The sequence below is a fragment of the Aplysia californica genome, unplaced genomic scaffold (genome assembly GCF_000002075.1).
Source record: "Aplysia californica isolate F4 #8 unplaced genomic scaffold, AplCal3.0 scaffold00665, whole genome shotgun sequence".
Classification (NCBI taxonomy): domain Eukaryota; kingdom Metazoa; phylum Mollusca; class Gastropoda; order Aplysiida; family Aplysiidae; genus Aplysia; species Aplysia californica.
In genome coordinates, this window is record NW_004797935.1 from 322352 (window position 1) to 345676 (window position 23325).

General features: G+C 38.9%; 2 protein-coding genes across 4 annotated transcripts in view; one reads left to right on the forward strand and one right to left on the reverse strand.

Annotated features, from left to right (window-relative positions):
* Nucleotides 1-1160: 1160 nt before the first annotated feature.
* LOC101853883 (ornithine carbamoyltransferase, mitochondrial) lies at nt 1161-22782 on the reverse strand. Of its 3 annotated transcripts, XM_005108163.3 has the most exons (11): nt 17923-18290; nt 13733-13879; nt 11008-11119; nt 10370-10451; nt 9730-9817; nt 8568-8721; nt 6727-6849; nt 6004-6057; nt 4633-4785; nt 3839-3976; nt 1161-2857 (listed from the first exon to the last, which is right to left on the reverse strand). In XM_005108163.3, exons 1-11 carry the CDS (start codon nt 18096-18098, stop codon nt 2789-2791), a joined length of 1296 nt encoding a protein of 431 aa, XP_005108220.1. In that variant the 5' UTR covers nt 18099-18290; the 3' UTR covers nt 1161-2788. The 3 variants fall into 3 exon arrangements, with proteins under 3 accessions (XP_005108220.1, XP_035828258.1, XP_005108221.1); XM_035972365.1 differs by lacking the exons at nt 13733-13879; nt 17923-18290 and adding an exon at nt 22710-22782; XM_005108164.3 differs by lacking the exon at nt 13733-13879 and having other exon boundaries at nt 17923-18281.
* Nucleotides 18505-23325, forward strand: part of LOC101855596 (elongation factor 2) — a gene marked incomplete in the record, with an annotated part of 14787 nt that continues 9966 nt past the window's right edge. Inside the window, 5 exon segments of the mRNA XM_013087976.2 lie at nt 18505-18771; nt 20406-20620; nt 21171-21346; nt 21994-22202; nt 22729-22962. Of these exon segments, the coding sequence (XP_012943430.1) occupies nt 18769-18771; nt 20406-20620; nt 21171-21346; nt 21994-22202; nt 22729-22962 (837 nt within the window).

The window sequence follows — 23325 nt, forward strand, 5'->3', positions numbered from 1 at the left end:
ACACACACACACACACACACACACAGACATATGCACACACACACACTCACAGACAACTCCACAGACACAGACAAGCATGTGCACACACATGCGATGCACACATTCTTTATAATATAGGCAATAACAATTATATTATACAGTGTTTACTGCATTTGTCAGTCAACAGGCTCAAAATCCAACAGGTTTGTTATTTTCAAACATTGTTGATGTTGGATACATATTCTTTTCCTTTTGTTTTGTCTTGTCGATTGCTGACCATCAATAATTTATTCATAGAGGCACCAGCCATCCTTATCCAGGTGCTGTTTTAGCCATTTGTCGATTACTCACTCTAGACACATGGGTTACAGTACAAAGCTGAAGCATTGATTGGGAGTAGGTTACAAGCGGCTGCCTGAAGGGAAAGGGACGTTTTACTTGTGTTGAAACAAGCAAGCAAGTATCTAACATAAGCTTCACTATGGACAAGAAAACAATCGTTGGTTGAAAAGGAAAGGAAGGTTAGTTAACATGAAAGGGACAAAGACAAATGAGAAGAAAAAATATACAAGTAATAACACAATAACAGAGGACTGCTACAGATACTTACAAATCTAGAGGGACAAAACCATGAAAGGTAATGACACTGAAAAATTTTTTTTTACGCCACTTGCAACACAATAGGGTTGTATAAGTGCCGAAGATTAGAGGTGTTACAAGAAAGTAACAAACACAAAAAAAGAAGGCGGGGAGATAATGACGATAGATGTTCGATAGGAAAGAAGGGAAAAAACGACACAAGAGCATCAGCTAACCACCCAGAAATTAAAAAAAATTAACATAGCCTACATAATTTACAAAGAGTAATCTGTCCCCATCGTTTTATGCAAGAAAAATTCTGAAATTATACAAACTGAGCCGAAAAATGTGAAATTATGCAATTCTGTTAATTTTTTACCAAGGAATGATAAAGGAAAATAATCAGAAATTATGCACAAAATTATTAAATTTTGCTAAATTATACCAGGTGCATAAAACCACGGGGACAGGGTAATATACAGGTTTATACACACTGTTACAAAAACTGCCAGAAAATCACATACTGTAAGTCATAAGGGTGCTTAAGCATCTTATGGTAAGTATGAATAAATATAAAAATACAAGCAACACAACTCTATCAATCAAAATTTCACATTTCTTTAATAATTTTTGTAAAAGATCAACAACCAACATGGAGCAAAGAAGAAACATTTCTCTATTATTACTATTAGTATCACAGTAGGTTTTTACAGTAAGCCACACGCTCAGGCTGGTAAAAAAAATGGACAGCAAGATCATATTCAACTTTAATAACACGGACAGCTCCGCATGCATTGAATCAGGGATGAGACTGGTATATTCCTATATATTCAAATTCAAAAGCTACATTATGAGGTGTATTTATGAAGTAAAGACTTTTGAAAAAAAAAGTGGTCAAAATCCCAAAACCTGTTGAGTCAGCTTGGGTAGAAAAATCTCCGAACACAGAATCTAAAATTATCCCCATGACATTGATCCTACTAACGTTTCTTCTTCAACGATTTTGTTAAAACCCGATGTTGATAGCCCAAATCATTACTAATATGGAATATAAATATTTGTTATCTAAGGATAAAAATGTTGTAGGCTTGGATTTTGTAAGAGAAAAGCTTAGGACAAACCGAAGACTAAAGAAAAGAACACTTGCGGGTGAAAATACACACTGTCACACTATGCACACACTTGGGTCAGTGCTGACTATATTTTTAAGTTCGTTTAAGATGTAATGGCAATAGGTTTTTAATTTATAGCCAGTTAATTTACTTGTCCTTTCTGCTATACATACCTTAAGGAATCAATTCAAACTCATCAAAGAGATTTTTCATATACTGTCTTCTTCTTCTCCTTCAAGTGACAGACTTGAAATACTCATCAGAGATCGTGGTTTGCTCCTCATTTCCCCACTCAAATCCTCTTTAAAAAAGCTATTGTCATCTTTTCTGACCACCATTCTGTTCAAGTTCTCTACGTAAGTTATTCTTGGTCTATCACTTCCTCTTTTGACCTCTTTTTTTTTCTCAATGGGAGCAGGATATCAAAGGCCTTTTTTTAATAAGCCTACATCAATTCAACAGCATAAAAATAATAAAACTGCCCCATAACTGATCGTGCCCTATTTCATTGCATATATTAGCAGAAAGTACTCATAAGCCACAAAAACATTCAAGTCATTCGTACTATCTCACTGTGCCATGATTCTCCAGCAGTCTGAGCACACCCCAGTTTACAGGGACACACATTTCTAGTTTTTCCAGCTGTACATTATTTACACACTTACACTTACACAAGATGGTAACTGTACAATACAATAAAGCCTATATTGAAGATATTCCTAATAATCAATGAGTAGTACTTCACTTATTAAATTTCTCCCCTGTCATAAAGCCATGTGTCTCATTCCCATGAACACATCTTGGCTGATGAAAAGTAAATTCAAAATAAAACTGTACAAAAGCCTACTCTAAATATTGGAAAGACTAATGTTAAATTTCAGTCATGCTTTGAAGAATATATTTTCTAAAGTCTAACAATCAGTATAATTCCTTATAAAAAACAATCAGTATAACTCCTTATAGGAAAAAAAAAGGAAAGGAGGTAGGTTAACCGATTTATGACTCAGATCTCTAAGAAAATATTTAAACATCAGCAAAATCATTCATATCATAATATTGTATGTAAAGACAACCAATTTTTTCTCTAAATGAAACATAAGATAAGAGAGAGAGAGATGTTATCCCCTCACATACTTTGGCTTTGGCGTGGTGGGGCTGTAGGGCTGGAAGAGGTGCAACATCACAGCCTAGGAAAACAGAAAAAGTTTATTTTTTTCAAGTTTAGTAAAAGGGTTTTTCTTTTTTTTTTAAGTAAAAGTTTTACGGCACTTGCAACACAATAAAGTCGTATGAGTGCCGAAGAATAGAGATGTTACAAGAGAGTAACATACACAAAAAAGGAGGAGAGATAAGGACGATAGATGTCTGATAGGAAAGAAGGAGCAAACCACACCAGAGCAACCGCCAATCACCCACTTAGTTAGAGTTTTATGGCACTTGGAACAAAAATAGGTTATATAAATGCGGAAGATTAGAGGTGCTGCTACAGATTAACATACAAAGGAAAGAAGGAGGAGAGATTATAATGATAGATGTTTGGTAGGAAACAAGGAGCAAACCACACCAGAGCACCTGCCAACCACCCATACAGAAAATCTATTTTTTTTTAAAGGGAGAACACAAAGTTTAGTGAAAAACTTACACATTGGTCCGGACTAAAGAAAAACAAAAAAAAAACACAATATATATATATATTTTAGCAGCAGTTCTGGGTAGTAATAGATAGTTCTAAAATAAGCAAACAAACAAGAACTTACCTTCTCTCTAAAAAGTGGAATCATGTTGTCATGGTTAAAAAAACACACACAAAAACTGAAGGCAGCTACAAGTACAAGCACCCAGAAAATTACATACATACTTACACACATGCAATGACTAGTGGAGGGGAAAGGGGGGGGGGATGTGGGAGGGGGCAGGGAGGAGTAGGGAGAGAGAGTGGGAGAGAGAGAAAGAGAGAGAGAGAGAGAGAGAGAGAGAAAGAGAGAGAGAGAGAGAGAGAGAGAGAGAGAGAGAGAGAGAGAGAGAGAGAGTGAGAGAGAGACAGGCAGGCAGGCAGGCAGGCAGGCAGGCAGGCAGGCAGGCAGGCAGGCAGGCAGGCAGGCAGGCAGACAGACAGACAGACAGACAGACAGACAGACAGACAGACTGACAGACAAAGTGTCCCTCACCATTGTGATCCACAGCCTGTTCTCGGCGGCCCTCCAAACCAATGACTCCTGGCCGTAGTAAATGTCGTCCGTGACTTCGTGGGGCCGGCGTGGCAGACTGTGCAGGAACACCCACTCTCCACCCGCTTCCTTCATCATCTGATGAAAATGGAAAACATAAAATTTTATAGCTGCCAACTATTCAAAAACAAAAAGAAAAAAACCATACTCTACCCCCAAAGCGGGTTAAAATGGTGGGCATAGGCCAACTAACCCGCATCCAAACTCAAAAAATTTTTCTGCATTTAATAAATTCAAGCTATTCAAAGTAGACCTGCTACAAAAGATCTCTCCAAGTGACTTACGGGCTTTGTTCTCATCATTATTGGCAAATCCATCTTGAAAGTTTGTAATTTTTCTACAGTATTAGACCATTAAGAGTAATACTAGAAAAACAGAGAATACATATTTTTTTACACCAAAAAAAACAGATTTTCGTATTAGACTCTTACAAAGTCTATAAATATATTAACTTCACAACTGGAGAATGGAAGCACAGTTTTTCATGTTTTGTTGTAAATCAGATTCCCAGCAATCTACTATTGAAATTTGAATGTTCAAAACTTTAAAACATTTTAAACTCTCCATGGCATTTCCATTAATTTTACTGACTTCCCCAATTAATTATCAGTTACTAAATACAATGCAGCATAAAAAACAAACAGTTGATAGGGAATAACCCCCCCCCCACACACACACACACACAAAAACAACAACAACAACAACAATTTTAAAAACAAGATGTTCCGTCCAACCTTTCTATTCACTCCAAATCCAGCAAAATCTTTAATTCTTTTCTTGATGTTTTCATCGTCTGCTCCTGGTTTTGTCCACGAGTCTGCGATGATGGCATCAGCCCGGTACACAGCTTGCAACGGATCATTACCGATGAGGAAAGACGCCCCAGTCTACAACAAAAGACCAGACAACATTTGTTTTACTTCTTTCAGCAGGAAAAAAAAGTTAAATCTCTTGCCAAGCAAAGCTTGAGAATTAAAACAAAAGAGCATAAATAAAAAATAATCAATGGATTGTTCTTGCCACTTACTCGCTTATACAATCTCAAAGAGCAGTGTGAATTAGCTGAACAAGCAACAGGGGACATAACAATGGATCAGCAGAACATGGTAACAGGGGACATAACAATGGATCAGCAGAACAGGGTAACAGGGGACATAACAGTGTGGATCAGCAGAACAGGGTAACAGGGGACATAACAGCGTGAATCAGCAGAAAAGGGTAACAGGGGACATAACAGTGTGGATCAGCAGAACAGGGTAACAGGGGACATAACAGAATATCTAAATACCAGTTGTTGTTTGGTGTGGGTTTTTTTTTGGGGGGGGGGGGGGTGGTAAGTGTTTTACGGCGCTCGCAACTGCATAAGGTCATATGAGTGAGCGGGACACACCTAACATTTTCAGATGGTAGGAAATTAAAAATTTTGCCCGGGTGACGGCCAAAGAGTCAGGAGCCCAGAGGAGGGAGCAAAGGAGGTGGGGGGGAGGGGGGGGGCAGAAAGTGGAGACAACAGCAGACGACAGAATATTGCTAGATTGCTGGAAAGGAGGTGAAAGGAGACAATTTTAGAGAAAAAATTGTTCCGTCGCTACCTGTATTCGAGTCCGGGACCTTTGAATAAGAGGCGAACACCTTAACCTCTAGGTCACAAGAGCCCCCATACCAGTTTTAACATCAGGAGAACAGAGTTCTGTTTAACTGACATCTATAAGCAGGCACACAGATTATGAGACAGTCTGAATTCATGATATCTGCTTGTACTAATTTGTGCTGTATAAATGTATTGCACAAACTGTGCACTCCTTTTCCAAAATGTTTATTTGATTTGACTAGAATGAAAAAAGGTAGTGAAAATAATTACCAGTCTTCATTCAGAATATTGAATTGAGTAAACAATATTTCAAAACATATTTTCTGACGCCTTAAGGGCAATCATGGTAAGCTTTTTGTGAATTTAAGTGTAAAATAAGATGTACTTAAACATACTTCTGGGATTTTTAAAACTCTTTATTCACCACTGGATATGACATGAACCTAACATCTGCAGATAAATTTCATTCAACATCATTTCTAGCCCGTGGCTGTAGAACTAACACTGCACGTACCTGCCCTGAGATCTTCATAGCGTCCAGCATAACATCTGTGTCTGGCTCATAGCCCTGAAGAGGAAGCAACCGTCAAACCCAACAGTATTTGAAACAGTTAAAAATATTCTTCTGAAGCAAAATGGGTAAAAATAAATCTTTGTTCAAACAAGGCTAAATGTATTTCATCAAAGATTAGAATGGTCCACAAGTAGAAGTATGTAATTACGATGAAATTTTCAAAGACAGCAACAAAGCCATAGAAAACAACCACATCTCAATAACAGGGTAACATTCTTTTGACATCACGGAAAGAAAACTAAAAATTTGAAGAAAGAAAAAAAAGGTGTCAAAAGACAATTTCAACACATTATATAAACCCTAGGCATGCTAGTTAGTTATATTATAACTGGCTAGCATGCTTAGGGTTTATCAAACAAAGAGACAGAGAGAGTTCATGCCCACTTACACACTGTTTGGGCATGCTTGGGTGAGCAAGTTGTGCATTATTGAATGTGTATCATAGTACATGAAAGTAAGTAGTGTATTTCTGTGTTGATGCTGAATCTTTGTATGTTGATATTCCTTGAATATATCCATTCAAAATTTCCTCTCTGGGTCCATAAAGTTTATTTTACCTCATCGTATCTTATTTTATCTTATCTTAACTTACCTTACCTTATCGTATCTTACCTGATCTAACCTTATAAGCTGTTTGATTCCCCTAAACAGTGTCAGACTCACCACTGGTGTGGCTGTATTGAGGTCAATGCCTAACCTAGCACAGCCGTACAACAGAGAGTTGAGGACGCTGTTTCCGTCTCCGATCCAGGCAATCTTGAGGCCTCGCAAATAGCCAAAGTATTCCTGTACGAAAATAAGCACACAATACCCATACGATAAGGAAACTGAATTGTGCAACAGTTAAGTATATGGACAACTGTGTAAATCACTGAATACACAACAGCATCAAGTAGAACAGTCAGGATACATATGCTCATTTATTGATAACAAAAGAGGTGGAAAGAGGAAAAAGGACAGGGGAGGGGAGGGGGTGGGAGACAGAGAGAGAGAGAGAGAGAGAGAGAGAGAGAGAGAGAGAGAGAGAGAGAGAGAGAGAGAGAGAGAGAGAGAGAGAGAGGGAGAAAGAGAGAGAGAGAGAGAGAGAGAGAGAGAGAGAGAGACAGACAGACAGACAGACAGAAGAGGGTATAGTGGAGGAGCTTGGGGTGTGGGTGTGTGTGTGTGTCTGTGTATGCAAAGGGGGGGGGGGGATGATGAACTATTATATCCTACTTCTGAATTTACTAAATGTAGGTGTATGCACAATATTCAGGTAATCAGCACTGCCTTGGCCTTTTACGGGACGTTCACACCCTAGCCCTACAAGATACCAGGTGAGCTATCAGCGCCAAGTACCATAATAAAATCAGTAATAATAGATCGCATTTGTATAGCGCAAATCCCCGCTCAACAGCAAGCTCTAAGCGCTTCACAATCTATACTATTACCCCAGCAGACCTGAGAGCATTCTGAAACAAACTCAACTTCCTGGGAAGCATACAGTACAAGCAGCCATTTATAGGCGCTTAAACACTAACATACTGACAAGATCTTTCGCCGTCTATGGCTTGGTACCCATTCCCACCTGGGAGAAGTGAAGACAGTTCGTGTAAAGGGCCTTCCCCAAGGACACAACGTCGGGCCCGCAGCTTGAACCCCTGAACCCGCAACCTCACAATTACAAGTCCGGTAGCCTAACCACTAGGCCACCGACGCCACAGTAATAAGAATCTATTAAGCTGCAGCTTTTCTAAAATTTGTGACCGAGTTATAAGATTGTTTGAGATTAGTGGGGTTCTATCGGGGCTTTGTGAATGTTTCAAGCTTAGGTTTGTCGCAGTTTCTATCTGCAAACCACACATGGTGATCCAAGTCTCATTCTGAAATGAATATTCCGCTCTGAGAAAAATACACATTAACACACACACAAAATTCTATCTGTTTTTGCTTTTAAAACTCACCATCTTAGATGTAAAACATCTCAAATGTACCTAAAATGTAGACAGAACCCTTTAATCTCATACATCAATATTGTACTGTCAAGCAGGTGCATTGGGAAAGCTACTTTGTCTGCTAGTTTCTTTTTCTTTCTACAAATCCTCCTTTCTGAAAACAGTTTTTTCTTTGTACCTCTCATTGCTACTCTGCAGAGCGTGAAGTAAACAAGAATTTTTTTCAGCTTTCCTTTGCTATAAACTGGCTCATACCAAAGTGAAGTTGAAAATGCAATATAGAATAGGCCCTACAAGGAAAAAAAAGTTGGACAAAAACTTTAACTTTAAGAAAAAATACGAGAAAAAAATACTACTCATCCCTCAATACTTTTAAATAAACAAGGACAGGAAAATCTAAGTATTTAAGAGTAAAATGCAAGTATATAAGAAGCTGCAAATCTGAATACTCTCCATTTAATTATAAAGGGAGATATCGTATCAGCATCAGCAGATGCACATAGTTCATATATAAGTAAAAACAGAGGAATAGCAACAAACACAACATGTTAGAGATTCTCTCATTTTTACCTGCAGCGTGACAAAATAGGCCAAGACCTGCAGAGGCTGAAGCAGGTCAGACATTCCAGTGACCACAGGCACCGTTGACTCATTGGCAACTTCTTCCAGAACTTCCTGTTTTCCCGCACCGACGATGATGAGATCAGCAGCCCCGGCCAGCAACCTGGACAATCATACACACACATGTTTGTTCATTATTTACAACAAAAAAAATTTGTTAATGTGGGTGTTTTTACGCCCCTATTTGTCCCCGCGTTTTTTTGCAAAAAAAAATCTGAAACTATACAAACTGAGCAGAAAAAATGTGAAATTATGCGATTCTGTTAATTTTAACAAAGAAAGATAAAGGAAAATCATCAGAAATTATGCAAAAAGTGATCAGATTTTGCTAAACTATGCGGAGTGCATAAAACCCCGGGAACAGCCCTATCAATACAATGTAGATCATATAGGAGGCAGACTCTGACCCTGCCTGTCAGAGCCAACCTAGGCTGAGAGGGAAACAACACCCTGGCAGAAATACTGAGACACTTGACGAAATTCTCCCCACTCAGGAACCAAACGTGGGTCTCCTGTATGCTTGAACGAAGTGCCTAACCCCTACACCACAGTTGCCGGTTGATATAGACTTGTTTAAGAGAAAGTAAGAGGAGGGGAAAATTAGGCAGGGCAAGGGCACGGGAAAATCCCCCCCCCCCCCCCTTTATTTATGAGATGTGCTATGACACAATTGAATTTTCATTCAATGTTAAAATAAAGGGTCAAAACAATTATTTTTGTGAACAGGAAATATGTAAAAGGTAAATATTGATATAATAATATATAAAGACATTCTAATTCCTTAAACTATTAAAAGGCTTGTAACCTCGACGATGAGTCAGAAAAATCAGACATAATGTAAAACACATTAACTGATTATAATCTAAATATGCTTAGACATACATTGATCAATACTGAAAACAAAATATGAACTCTTTTTTTTCACAAACATAAACAAAGTATATCAGCCATAGAGACAATACCTCCTTATTCAGTGCAGTGTATTCTGATTCAGAGCTTCTTTCTGCTTCTTCCTTTTCAGTCACAAAATTCAGAGCAATAGCCAGCAAAAATTTCAAGTAGAAAAAGATAAATAAACAGGGTGGAACATCACCATTCTACACTAACTTACCTTGCAGAATCTTTCCAGTTTTCCTTCCCATCAAGGTGAAGGTCACTGGCGTTGAAGTAAGCCGCCTGGCCACCAAGTCTCGCCAGACCTGAGCCACAAAAATTATCTCATTCACAATACTGAGCTTGTTTCCTTACTATACAGAAAACTGAACTCAACTTTATTATTTCTTTTCCTTAATCTGAAAAGGCTCCAAAAGAAGCTCTCAGTTCAAAACAAAATTTTTAAAATTTGTGGATGAGAAGCAGTGACATGAGGAATCAATGCTTGACTACTGACTCTATGAAGTTGGAAATGTATGAAACAATTTCATTTTCATACAGGATTTTTTTTAAAATCAAAAGGGTATATCAGCACCAAGATTGCTCCCAACATTGCATCATTTGACACAGCTTCTGCTCTTTCTAAATATTGGTAGCCAACAGGTAGACCCCACACAACTATTTCTTTTATTTAAAAAAAAAAAAAAACGAAGAGGAAAAAACTGACCAATCTGATATTCTTCAAAACAATTCAAATACTTTTAAAAAACCCAAGGGTATATTTACCAATGTATACTCGAGCCTCGTTTCGGACACGGATTTTTTTCACACACACACACACACGCAAAAAATCCAGACAATAGAACAGCAATATTCACCTAGCTCAGCATTAAGCCGAGAAGCTGTATCATCCTTTTCAAAAACTAGCGCTGCAGTTTTGCCAGTTAGTGGCTGAAGCACCTAAGAACAAAAAAATACAGATAGTTTGAGCAGTATGAAAATCATCATTAAGCTGTCCCCGTCATTTTATGCAAGAAAAATTCTGAGATTATGCAAACTGAGCCCAAAAATGTAAAAATATCGATTCTGTTAATTTTAACAAAGATTGATAAAGGAAAATAATCAGAAATTATGCAAAAAATGATCAAATTTTGCTAAATTATGCAGGGTGCTTAAAACACAGGGACAGATTAAGATTTCTTTTCACCACGGCCATAAAAGATTTCTTTTCACCATGACCATAAAATGCACTAAGTTTACGTACGACAGCCCACCTTCCCCACCCCCCCAGAAATAAGTGAATAAGTGTGGTAGTGAGCTCAAATAGAGAAAGGTAGACGCTGATATGAAATAAAAGATGTTGTTGTTATCGGTCAAGAAGAAATAAAAGAAATAAAAGATAAATGAAGGGCACCATATTGTTGCTAAAGTGTTCACATAAGAAAAGGATTCAAGAGCATACAAGAAGATATCACGGAATCAAGTGTATCTACAAAGCAAAAAAATATGTTTATACCTCTCCATTATCTTTTATTCTGGTTTTCAGATCCTTTGCTGTCCACAAAAACTGATGAATCTCATCTTTTCCGAAATGCTTCAGGCTGAGAAAGTCACGGCCCACCAGGAATCTGAACAGACAGACCAATTTGATAAATTTACGAGTCAACCTCACAAAGTTAGCTTTAAAAAATTGCACCAACGTGAATTTTAGACAATCAGGTTTTTTTCTTTTAATTCTAGCTTAAATACAATATACAGTGGGAACTTTTTACTATTCTCCATGTTGAGAAAATAATCAGATACAAAATATTAAAACTTCTTTTAAACTTTTAAAACTTCTCAGCTGGGGGTGCTATGCTCTTTAAGAAAAACAAAATGTTTTTTTTCCCACAGATTATTCAGTCCTCTTAATTAGACCTGTGCCCATTCGATTTCATTATTTGACATTCATGATTTTTTAACTATTCACAGCTATTCGAAGCGTGGCAGAGCCAATCGAATGCTGTGTGATTTTTTTCCGCAATGAATTTCTTCTAATTTTTCTCAACCCGTAGTAAAATTAAAGCATAATCAAATATCTAAATACACTGCTGTAAATTCGACGTTATGTTCTGATTGATGATTACGGGACAGAGCGATAAGAGGAGCCAGTAGGAGTTATAAAATGTGCCTCTAAAAAGCACTCATGATGCACTCAATAGACTGTCACTTCAAAGTGCAGCCGGAGATTTTGTATACATTGCATAGCCTACTGAGCTCCTTTTGCACAATTCGATATTCGAAGTACAAGACGATATGGGTACCCACCACCGCTTTGAAGCGCAGTGGCCATATGGGTACCCACCACCGCTTCGAAGCAAAGCGAATGTTTTTTTTGTACGTTGGCATACTGAGCTCTCATTGGACAATGTGACATTCAAAGCATGGGTACCCACTCCACCACCGCTTCGAAGCGCAGTGAATGTTTTTTTTGTATGCAGGCATACTTAGCTCCCCTTGCAGGATTCAAAGATTCAAAGCATAAGGCTATATGGGTACCCACCACCGCTTCAAAGCCAGAGGCCATATGGGTACCCACCGCCGCTTCAAAGCGCAGCGAATGTTGTGTTTATTTTTTTTTTATTGTAGGTTGACAGACTTACTTAGCTCCCCTTGACATTCGAAGCACAAGGTTATGAATGTTGTGACGTGATGTCATTGCACCGCGGGGTGTCGTGCGGGATTAGAGCCAGTCGTGTTTTGATAGAACACAAAACAAAAACAAAAAAAGAACACCAAAAAATCAGCCAACCACCATAGCCTACTTGTGGGGAGATCCACAACATTTCTACAGTTTTTGGGTGGGCCTTGGCGCTGTGGGGGGATGGCACGCGGGGACTAACGAAATGAGAGATAAGAGTATTATAAGCCGAGCGCGCAAGGCTAAAAATACACGTCACACACCTTGCTGTTACACTCACATGGCCTTTTGTCTCAATCTTTATTCCATTGTCTGTGCTCTCTCTTACTTTATGGCTGCACAGTAGATTGTTGGGAGTACATTCTGTTCCCTTGCTTTTGTCCATTTTAGGCCAGTTCTTTGATCGTTGCACTGATGTGTAATTTTAGAGATTGCATTGTCCTTCAGATTGCAAATTTGCATTCTGTTTCTGATTTATTTGTTCAAAATTGTATGTGTAATTTGTATAGTTATTATTAGGCCTATTATACTGCCAACAGAATTCTCTTGAACCTTTTTACCCATTTACTGCTAGAAGTCTTAGCTTATATATAAATCTGCGCAGTTAAATTTAGTGTGATTTGATCAAACTGTACCATGTCAAGCAAACGCACAGAAAGTATTGTTTGGCAGTTTTTCTAGAAGAATAAAGAAATAAAGCTACCAATAAAAGAACCTCCCAAAGACAATACAACTTAGCAAACAGCAGTGTTGTGCGACGCAGCGACAGTGTGCATGTGTGTTAGATCAATTGATCTCCGCTCGCTTGGTAAAAAGTTTTTTCTCTTGTCCAAGTTCCTTTTTTTTTCCTTCCAAGCAGACACTAGGCACGAGTGGTCGCCTGTTTTTATTATTCCCCCTCTCCCTTCCCCCTCTGCTACAGTCGCTTTTTTTTTATTTATTTTTAAAAAGCAACAAAAAAATTGTTTCATCATCGCACACGTTACGCAAGCCATGGGTGCTATACGAAAAGAGGCAGACACACACAGAGCTGAGAATCACTGGATGAATAGTGCTGTGATTGTGAATAGTGAATATTCAATAAAGAATGCTGCTGATAGACTCACGGCATTAGGCCTCACCTTAGGCCTACATGTACAAGTATAAAAAAAGCTATTCGCAAACGATATTCGAATAGCACAAATAGTGACATCGGGCTTCGAAGCTTCGATGATTTTTTAAAAACTCAAAATCGCACAGCATTACTCTTAAGAGTGCCTCTTAAATAGCCTTTATGTCTTAAATTGTGCAGACCGATAGCATAACAATCTCCGAGACAGATTAAGAGGCCTGTTAATGAGGGGACATGATTTTTTCAGGTTGGGGGGTAGGGGGGTTGGAGAGGGGGAAGCAAATGTATAACAAATAGCAACAGCAAAAGAATGTTTTTCAACATAAAATGCTCAAACTGGTTACAGCATAAAATTTTACAAAAAATGAATTGTGAAAATATCAGAATAATCTGACTGAAAGGCAAACAATAAAAAAAAGGAGGAAACTTCAATATGCCTCAACTTAGTACCTCTTTGGCTTTGTTTTTTCTTCACCAGAGTCAGGAGTCAATTCGATCTTGCTAGTCTTAGGTCTCAGAATGGAAGTCAGTGATTCCTTTTTCAGCATAGCCTTCTTCGCAAAATCCGGTGAGAATTTCCCACGCATGATGCTAAAACTGGATGTGTATAGGCATGAATACACTTAACTTATATTTAGTTTAAATAAAAATTACTATTGCAAGAAATTTAGTTTATAAAAACGGAATAAAGCACTATTAAACTTCAATAGTGTTGTCTTTTAGTCGCAATGCATGTTGAGTCTGTACGATCTCATTGAGTCTGTACGATCTCATTTTATCAAGTACATGTATAAAAAAACAATATTGTCTCTGAAAAGAGGCAGAAGAAGAATCTACCAAAGACCTGTATCTTCTATCTTCTGTAAAAATACTGAAAAGACTGACCGCCAGAGAAAGACTCGTAGTACGAAACAGTTTTCTATCCTCAGATTCAATCAAAACAAACTGGAAATTTTCAAATCTTCAGATATATATATGCCTTTAGAACTTCTTTGGAAAGGGAATAACAATTAATTTCTGAGATACGAGTTTGTGTATTTTTAGAATAATTAGCCTTTTCGGCAGAACTGGAAAATTTTATAGGCCTATTTTTTTTTACTGCGACCATCAACCAGGTGGCACTTAGTCTTGGCAAGTCTAGTTCCAAGACCAGTGCACGCCTGCCTTGGAGAAGAAAGTGCAACTTCTTTATTCATAAGGTTCACAAGAGGCAAGGAAAATATATTTCTGCCACAGTTTCAATTAAGTATCCCTAGAGGCTCTGACAGCGATAGAAAATAGAAGTGGATTATAAATAGATTCCAATACTGGCATTTCAAAGCTTTTAAATTTATAAGACACGAACAAAACAATAATGAAACTAGATCTAGCTTTGACTGCTTTTGGGACTTTTTGTTTTTTTAATACGGAGAGCCCATTGCGGAAGGGATTAGATAACTAGTCTGGTCGGATCGATCGTCCGACTCGTCACATGACGAGGAAGCGAGTCGGGTGCGGCTTGTGCCATGCTAGCCGCTTTGCACCCTCAGTCTGGCTAGCAAAACGCCCCGACCAGACCCGATCTTCCAATGGGCATTGGAAAGGGTTTAAGAAAAGTAAACATCTAGTTTCACTAACTTTGTCAAAGCATAGGTCTGGCGAAAAACTAGTGAATTAGTTCTTGCGGTCTTGCATCAACAAAACGATCTAACCGGACTCAGTATAAATATCATAACTCAAACAAAAACTAGAATATTGCATTCAACTAAAAAGCTGCACATTCAGAAATTTATGGAGTCTGCTCTTGGCCTGTATATGATAAGATAGCTATGCTGATTCGCTTTCACATGTTTAGTGTGTGAAATTTGTTCCTGTCAAAATGTATTTTTCTCACCACCATCGCCATTTCTAACACTTGTAATGCATACGTATGTTCAAAATTAATCTTTGTTTCATGTTGGAATGTGTTCCTCAATTTCCTTCAATTTGATATATCATATGTTACGTTTTGAGTGATGGTATGCTAATATGAAGTTATATTGTACATCACCTGTGTAGCCGAAACGAGTCACAAGTTAATTACATCTAGACCCCAAAACAACTACGTCCAGAAAGAGTTAACAAGAGTTTTATAATAGGTCGGCTTTATTTCTCCGAACAATTGGGAAAATAAACTTGAACTTCTATTTCTCAGAACGGTTTCCGTTCTCAAGATTTTTTGGTTATTTGCAAATGGAGTGGCCCATGTGTGTGTGTGTGTGTGTGTGTGTGTGTGTGTGTGTGTGTGTGTGTGTGTGTGTGTGTGTGTATGTGTGTGTGTGTGTGTGTGTGTGTGTGTGTGTGTGTGTGTGTGTGCCATGTGAGTGTGCGTGTGTGTGTAAAGTAGTAAAGTGTGTGTGTGTAAAGTGTGAACGGGGAGGGGGGGGGGTGCATGGAGGGAGGGGGGGGGGGGGCATAGAGGGATTTTTTTGGGGGGGTGGTTTAGTTTTTGCTTTAGGGGTAGCCAAAAGCAAAATAGGTTACTGCCAAATTCGAGCAGTCTTGTTTTCTCGTAGATGGCATTTTCAAATATAACATAGTCCAGGAAGGTTGCCCCAACTACAATTGAAGTATCTGAATGTTCAAACAACTAAAAATTTCTAGACCTAGATCTAGCTCTAGAAATTGTATTTGATGCAAAAAAAATGCTTCTCTTCCCAGTCCTCGCAGATTGGCAGAATGAAAGATGACGCCAAACTTTCACAAATAACCAACAAAACTCGAGAACGGAAACCATTCGGAGAAATAGAGTTCAAGTTTATTATCCCGAGCGTTCGGAGAAATAGTCACTTCGTTAACAATATATATAGATCTAGATCTCTAGATCTAGGCCCTATATATAGCTAAACAAAAGCTGTTACATCCCTTATGGAAGGCAGCCTTGCCCTTTAGGACACAACTGTATTATTCTCACCCGGGGTGAAAATAAAAATATAATTTTATTCTCACCCGGGGTGAGAATAATATTATATTGTTATTCTCACCCCGGAGAATAAAATGAGAATCATTCTCACCCGGTCTGAGAATGCAATGGATTTTTATTCTTAGGCCTACCTGGATGTTGAAAACGGATGATGCAAAATAATTTGTGAATTGTAAGAGGTTCGTGACCTGCCCCAGAGCGCTGGCCGATTTTTCTGGGCTCCCGCGGGGATTGTTATTGTATAATTTTTTAAAACCCCTCCCGCGCTCGAGAGCTGGCTCGCCCATTGGCGATTTTAGTCGCCTCACGCGCTCAGTGGAGTGAGAGAGGGAGGCGAGTTTTGTCGCCTGGAGCGCTCAGTGACAGGGGTCCTATGATGCCCGAAACGAAAAAACCGGGTGAGAATAGTAGGCTGTCCTTATTCTCACCCGGGGGGAGAATAGCATCAACGGGGTGAGAATAATATCCAGCCTCACCCTGGGTGAGAATAATCACTCCCTTAGGACACAACATAAAACGGTTCTTTTGTTTGGATTAAAAGTTCAGACGTATGAATATGAGCAAGTTATAAAAAGACAAATTCTTGGTCTTGATCTACGGAAGTCCTTCCGTTTTGTTTATATGAAGTGACTATTCGGACTCGAGTCCGAATATGAAAAAATGTTATTCGGACTCTGATTCTTGTCCAGCATGACATCACTTCCGACTTCCTGCGACTCGTGACTCCGGCTTCCTGTCCTGCCTCACTCGTGACTCGCCTCAGGCTGGGTAGAGACCGGGATCACTTCGGGCAAAAGGGCGTTTTGTGCAGGAGCCGAGTTTTAATCTTATGATCTGAATTTGAGGCCGGCCTGAAAAGTTATATTATAGCGCTTCTAATAATAAATGTTTATTTGTCAAGAGGTCATCAGAAGCAATTAAAGATGGCTCGTTAGCGTGTGTCGGGGTCGGATGGGCGGCCTGCACACGTGTGGCTGTGTGCGTGTCGGGGAGGGGGGTTGGGGGGCACTATCGGTCCGGGCGTTGAACGTCGCATACGCGTCAGTCTTTTTCCCCCCGGCAACTGATCATTATTACAATAATAAGGCTTGACGTAGATCTACGTAATGAATTGTGCCCTGGTCTATGGAATCAAAAGTTGCCGTATGCTCAGCTCTACACAGCAACACAACTTTTTCTTGGTAAACAATTGATATGACACAGGCTTGTGTATTTGAACGAATCGCTTTTTTTTTTTACACAGCTCATAATATGCAGCTGCCAGGTGGTCTGCTAATCTTCAATTTTACCTTTTTCTACAACAAAGAAAGTGGGAAATATGGGGGGTGGGGGGGGGGCGTATCAATGAGGCGGCGGGCATCGGATCGGCAGAAAAGGTGTGGGGAAACTAAAAAATGGCGGAAAATTGGAAGCACTGAACGTTAGATCTATAGAACGAAGACACTCCCTTTTTTCGGGACCTGCGTCTGAATAACATTTTTTCATATTCGGACTCGAGTCCAAATAAGAATTTTTTTTATTCGGACTCGAGTCCGAATATGTAAAAATGTTATTTGGACTCGAGTCCGAATAACGACGGCCTTGTTTATAATGACAAAAATCCACCAAGTTTGAGAGCTTTCACATACTCAGAAAGCACATTTCACGATGTACACATTTGAAATACGAATGGCAAATGTTTTGGTCAAGGTATACTCACGCATCAATATTACTGGAACTTGTGGAACTTGACGCCGAATCACTTTGACTTTCTCGAGCAGGCGGGGGGTCATTTTGGCTTGACTTAGAACTGGCTCTCGCGCTAGTTCTTAGCAGCAGTTTATGTGAACAGGAGGCTGAAGGCGCCTTCAAAAGAACTCGATGTAAAAAATTCATTTCAATTAATCTCCAGAATCTACCAGCTGGTGCAACAAAAACTAAGTCCAAGAATAAACCAGATCCAAACAAACGCCGGCCTAACGGTCGTTGGGCATCTTCCGAAGCGAAAGTTCAGATTCCTACTTCTACCGGATGTTTTGATTCTGAATCTCAAAATAGTCTGCGGAAATTCCCGATTTTCTCGTCGATCGATATAGCCTAATACAGTAATTCAGCTTAATCGATAGACCCGTTGCACCATGTTTTGAAACTGTGAAGAACAAAATTAGGACCTTGAAGGTCTGTCTAATAATACCAGAGTATTTATAAACTCGCTAATAATACTTTATGACGTTGTTTGAACCCGTGGTGCAATCTTCGCGCTGGTTGAGTATAAAACGAACTGTTTTGCTTAGTAACGTTCAGAGAAAAATGTGATCGGAGTGGAAAACGCTCCGTGAGCGTGACTTGTTGAAAATAATATTATTGATATGTGAAGCTTGGTGCCTGTGAGTACCACATTTTCAAGTCCAAAGCAAAGAAAAGGACCCCAAGCCGAGACCAAGAGGACCCCTGCGTCTTCAATTTGTCAAGTCAAAAGCCTTTATAAAGAAAGCACTTTGCGCCCTCGCCTCAACAGCGCGTGTGTGTGCCATATCTGACCGCCTCAGTTCGTGACTTTTTCTGAATGGTATGGGATATTATTATGACTATGGATGTACCAATGAATTAAACAAACATTTTAAAGAACCTAGATGAATACATTAATTAATTCTGGGGAAACATTGATCCCATAGCTGACCTACTTGTTCTCGTACCAACAGGTTGAGTTTTCCATGATAAATTTTTGTAGAAACTGAATTTTTATTTTATCTGTGCAAAAAATGCCAGTCAACTCTCCAGTCTCTAGTCTGGCTTTGCCACAGAAAAATTCATCAGAAGTCGGAGTTTTCCATATACGTGTGCTTTCATTTTAGAACCATTGAAATAAACTTCAAATGTCTATTCACTTTTAAATATATATCACATGCACACTGCTGCACCAGTGATGTCTTTAAAACTAAAACTGATTTTACAGAGGTTACTTGTGCTTGTGCAATCCTTAAATTCTGTAATTTGTTTCTGCAATGTGCACATATAATGATGTACAGAAAAGTAAGAAGGCATAGCTAGGGGAAAGGGGAAATTTTAATCGAAGTGGCTAGCCGTACTTAAGTACTGCTAGACTAGCCGTACTTAGATCTAGGTTTGGCCCAATCGACTCAAGCCTGTTAAGTACACAGGTCTCATTAGATCTAGATCTAGTAATTATTCAGGTTCAAATACATGCAAGTCAGTAAGGCACCTTTTGGTTTTGTCTGAAATACAAATACTTTAGGCATTGCAAACTAAAAATTCCATTTACAATTCAGCCATCAATATTAAGTACGGCTAGCCTGACAGTCTAGCCGTCCTTAAGTACGGCTAGCCTGGCTGTCTACCCGTACTTAAGTACGGCTAGACTGGCAGTCTAGCCGTACTTAAGTACGGCTAGACTGCTAGTCTAGCCGTACTTATCTTAGGCCCTATTAACATTAGAAAACAGGAGGTTTAAAATACATGCACTGTCATTAAGGCACCTGGTTTTGTCTCAAATTCAAATACTTTAGGTACTTCACACTAAAAATGTATATTTACAATTCAGTAGGCCTATTTTTTGTAAATGGTCAGTCTAGCCATCATATTAAGAATAAGTACGGCTAGACTGTGAGTCTAGCCGTACTTAAGTACGGCTAGACTGCCAGTCTAGCCGTCATTAAGTACGGCTAGCCTCTTCCAATTTTAATTAAAGTGTTGTCCGTTCCGTAGCATATATACTAATGCAGGGGGAGAAAGACAGTGATGATGAAAAGTGACTTATGTAATGCAAGATAATATATCCTACCAAAAAAAAATCGATGCAATGATAGAGCCATTCTTCATATTTTCTTTCTTTTTTTTAGGGGGGGGGAGGGGATGTTAGAGGAAGGTTGCAGCTAACATAAAAAGAGTAAAGAATGACTTGAGCTGTCATTGCATAGAATTTTTAATTAAGGCATTATCTCTGCGTTATGTGTGTCACTTTTCATTGAATGACCCATTTTTCCTATTCTGCAGAGGAATAGAATCTTAATTAAAAAGTTATGAACATATAGATGTACAAATTCTTTTATCAAGAAAATTCATGTGATAATCCTCTGAATTTACAGACATTTGCTGTCACATACAGATTTTTAAGTTGTCATATAATATATGTAATGTTCTACGATTAAAATTTTCCTGTTCTTGTCTTTATTGTCCACTCAGGTTCAATTAAGTGTCGAACAACTTCAACATGCACTGCGAAAGCGCAAGAATATCCGCAACATTGCTGTTATTGCCCATGTTGACCATGGAAAGACTACTCTTACTGATTCCTTGCTTGCGAGGGCTGGTGTGATCGCATCCTCACAGGCAGGTGATAAGAGGGCCACTGATACTCTCAAATATGAACAAGAAAAAGGCATCACCATCAAGTCGACGTGAGTTGCCGTTTTCTCTTTTACAAAAGTGATGATGATAATTGTCTTTGAGATGGCAATTTTAAAAGTGTATTTCAATATTGGGTGCGGTTTTTACTATCTTTAGATGATTTCTGTCCTCGAGAATGCAATGTGTTTTTTTTATATGATTGGTTTTTCTTCTTTGAGAAATTCATAATCGTTTATTTTTTACTTCTTTATTATTTGCCTTTAGCTTAAATGTTATTTGACTGAAGCTGCTCATACCATTCGAGCTATTGTCTGATTGTTGTTTCAATTTGGCTATCAGTACTTGCCATCTTTACTTGGTTATTGTACTAAAAAGGCATGTTTGTTTTAAATTTGTGGTTGTAAATTCTCCTTCTGACAGCGCTATTTTCAAATATATCAAAATATACATTTGTCTTTCTTTCAGCGCTATTTCCTTGTATCTCAGATTACCCATTTTTCTTTCTGACAGCGCTATATCCTTGTATCTCAAATCACCCATTTTTCTTTCTGACGGGGCTATATCCTTGTATCTCAAATCACCCATTTTTCTTTCTGACAGGGCTATATCCTTGTACTACAACTTGGAAGACAAGGATGTTGAGCAACTGGGGTCTGAAGGAACGGGTTTCCTGATCAACCTGGTGGACAGCCCTGGCCATGTAGACTTCTCCCCTGAGGTGACAGCCGCCCTGAGGGTGGTCGATGGAGCCATGGTGGTGGTGGACTGTGTCAGTGGTAAGTTACGTGTTGGTGGTCCAGTGGTTAGACTTCACTCTCGACTGGAAGGTCGTGGGTTTGAATTCCATCAGGAGCGCAACGTTTTGCGTTTTGGAAAAGCATTTTACATGAATTTTCCAAATTCACCCTTTTGGGATTGGGTACCTGGCTATAGGCAATAAAAGATTTGGTCAGTTTGTTAGTACTTTAGCGCATGTAATTTGCAGCTTGGTCTATATGCTTTCTGTGAGGCCAAAAATGTTTCTTAGTTTTGTTCTTGTCTACTCAGGTAACTGTAGTTGTAAGGCACCTAAAGCATGCTGTAGAGCATAGATAGGAGCTATAAAAATGCGAAATTATCATTAATTATTATTAACTCAGTTGATTTCGCTTTTTGAACATTTTTTTCCTGATTGAAACTCTTCAGCCTTTAGAGTTATACCACTGGGTAAAAGTAAAGTTACCACCAACTCTTAATAGAGATTTTATTGTGTTCTAAAAGGCTATGTGTGGTCTGCCATTCTATAAGGCTGTGAATGCTGGACTGTATTGAAAAATATAAGGCAAGGGAAGCAGTGGCGTTTTGTGATGATCTTACACAGAGTGACTATGTCATCACTTCAACTACATTGTATTTCCCCTTTTATTTTTGCGTGTGTGTGTAGGCGTGAGCGTCCAGACAGAGACGGTGCTGCGACAAGCGCTGTCGGAGAGGATCAAGCCTGTGCTCATGATGAACAAGCTGGACAGGGCTGTGTTCGAGAAGGCTCTCACCGCGGAGGAAATCTACTGCACTCTCCGAGACGTTGTGGGCAGCGTCAATGCCCTCATCGGCATATACTGCGAGGACGACTCACCCATGGGAGATTTGATGGTAAGTATACAAAGATTTATTATTTTTATATTTTGTTGTTGTTGTTTGTTTTAAATTAGAACAAAAGTTACGGATCATTTTTGTAGTCTTTTGTTTGTGAAGAAACAAGATGTAACATTTTTTTTTTTTTGGTTGGATTATTAAGACTTTCAGCCAGAAACATGTGCTTCTGACGAATTCTATTTTGATCAGGTAGTTTTGTTGTATAGTTTGTTTTATTGTGCTCATAGCACCTGGTCTTATCGTGAGAAGGAAAGTTGTTATATCTTTGAATTCTGGGCAATGGAATAGACGGTGGAACGCTGTGTCATAAAGGTGGAAATATTGTTGGGAACATGTGGCTTAGGAGAAAATAATTTATTAATTAAACAGGCCAATTTTTCCTTGTCTGCTTTTCTTTATACGGCCTGTTATTGTTTTCATTCGGGAAATTTACAAACTGAATAAATCTGAGTAAATTTTTTCGCATTTTAAAAATCCTGTACAACTCTTCCGAATGTTAAAAACCTCTCCGGCATTGTTCCAGATGGATCCAGCCAAGGGCAATGTGAGCTTCGGCTCTGGCCTTCATGGCTGGGGTTTCAACCTCAAGCAGTTTGCTCGTCTGTACTCGAGCAAGTTCGGCATCAAGGAAGAACGTCTGATGAGAAGGCTCTGGGGGGAGCATTACTTCAGCCCGGCCTCACGTCAATGGAGCAAGCAGCCCGGAGAGGGACGTGTCAGGGGCTTCAACCACTTTGTCCTTGACCCTCTCCTCAAAGTGAGCAACGTTCTTTCAATGGGCTACCTATGAACAAATATTAATTATATCTTGGTTACTATCGTTGTTATTTTTCTTTGTACTTGGCTTTATGTTAAGTGCCAAGAGCTGTGTGCACACGAGAATAGGCACAGTAAAAATGATCCACATTATTATTATTAAAATTGATATTAAGATTGTATCAGATCCGAAACACAAGATTAGATGAAGAGTGTTGCTTATCTTTTTCGATTTCTCTCAGAACCCAGTTCAGGGTTGCTACTTTTCTGGAAATTTTGGAGATTCTAGATGTGGATTTTCTCCTCCAGATCCCAATGCCTGCGTTCTGTGGAAAAAACATAAAATTTATATACCGGTATGTAT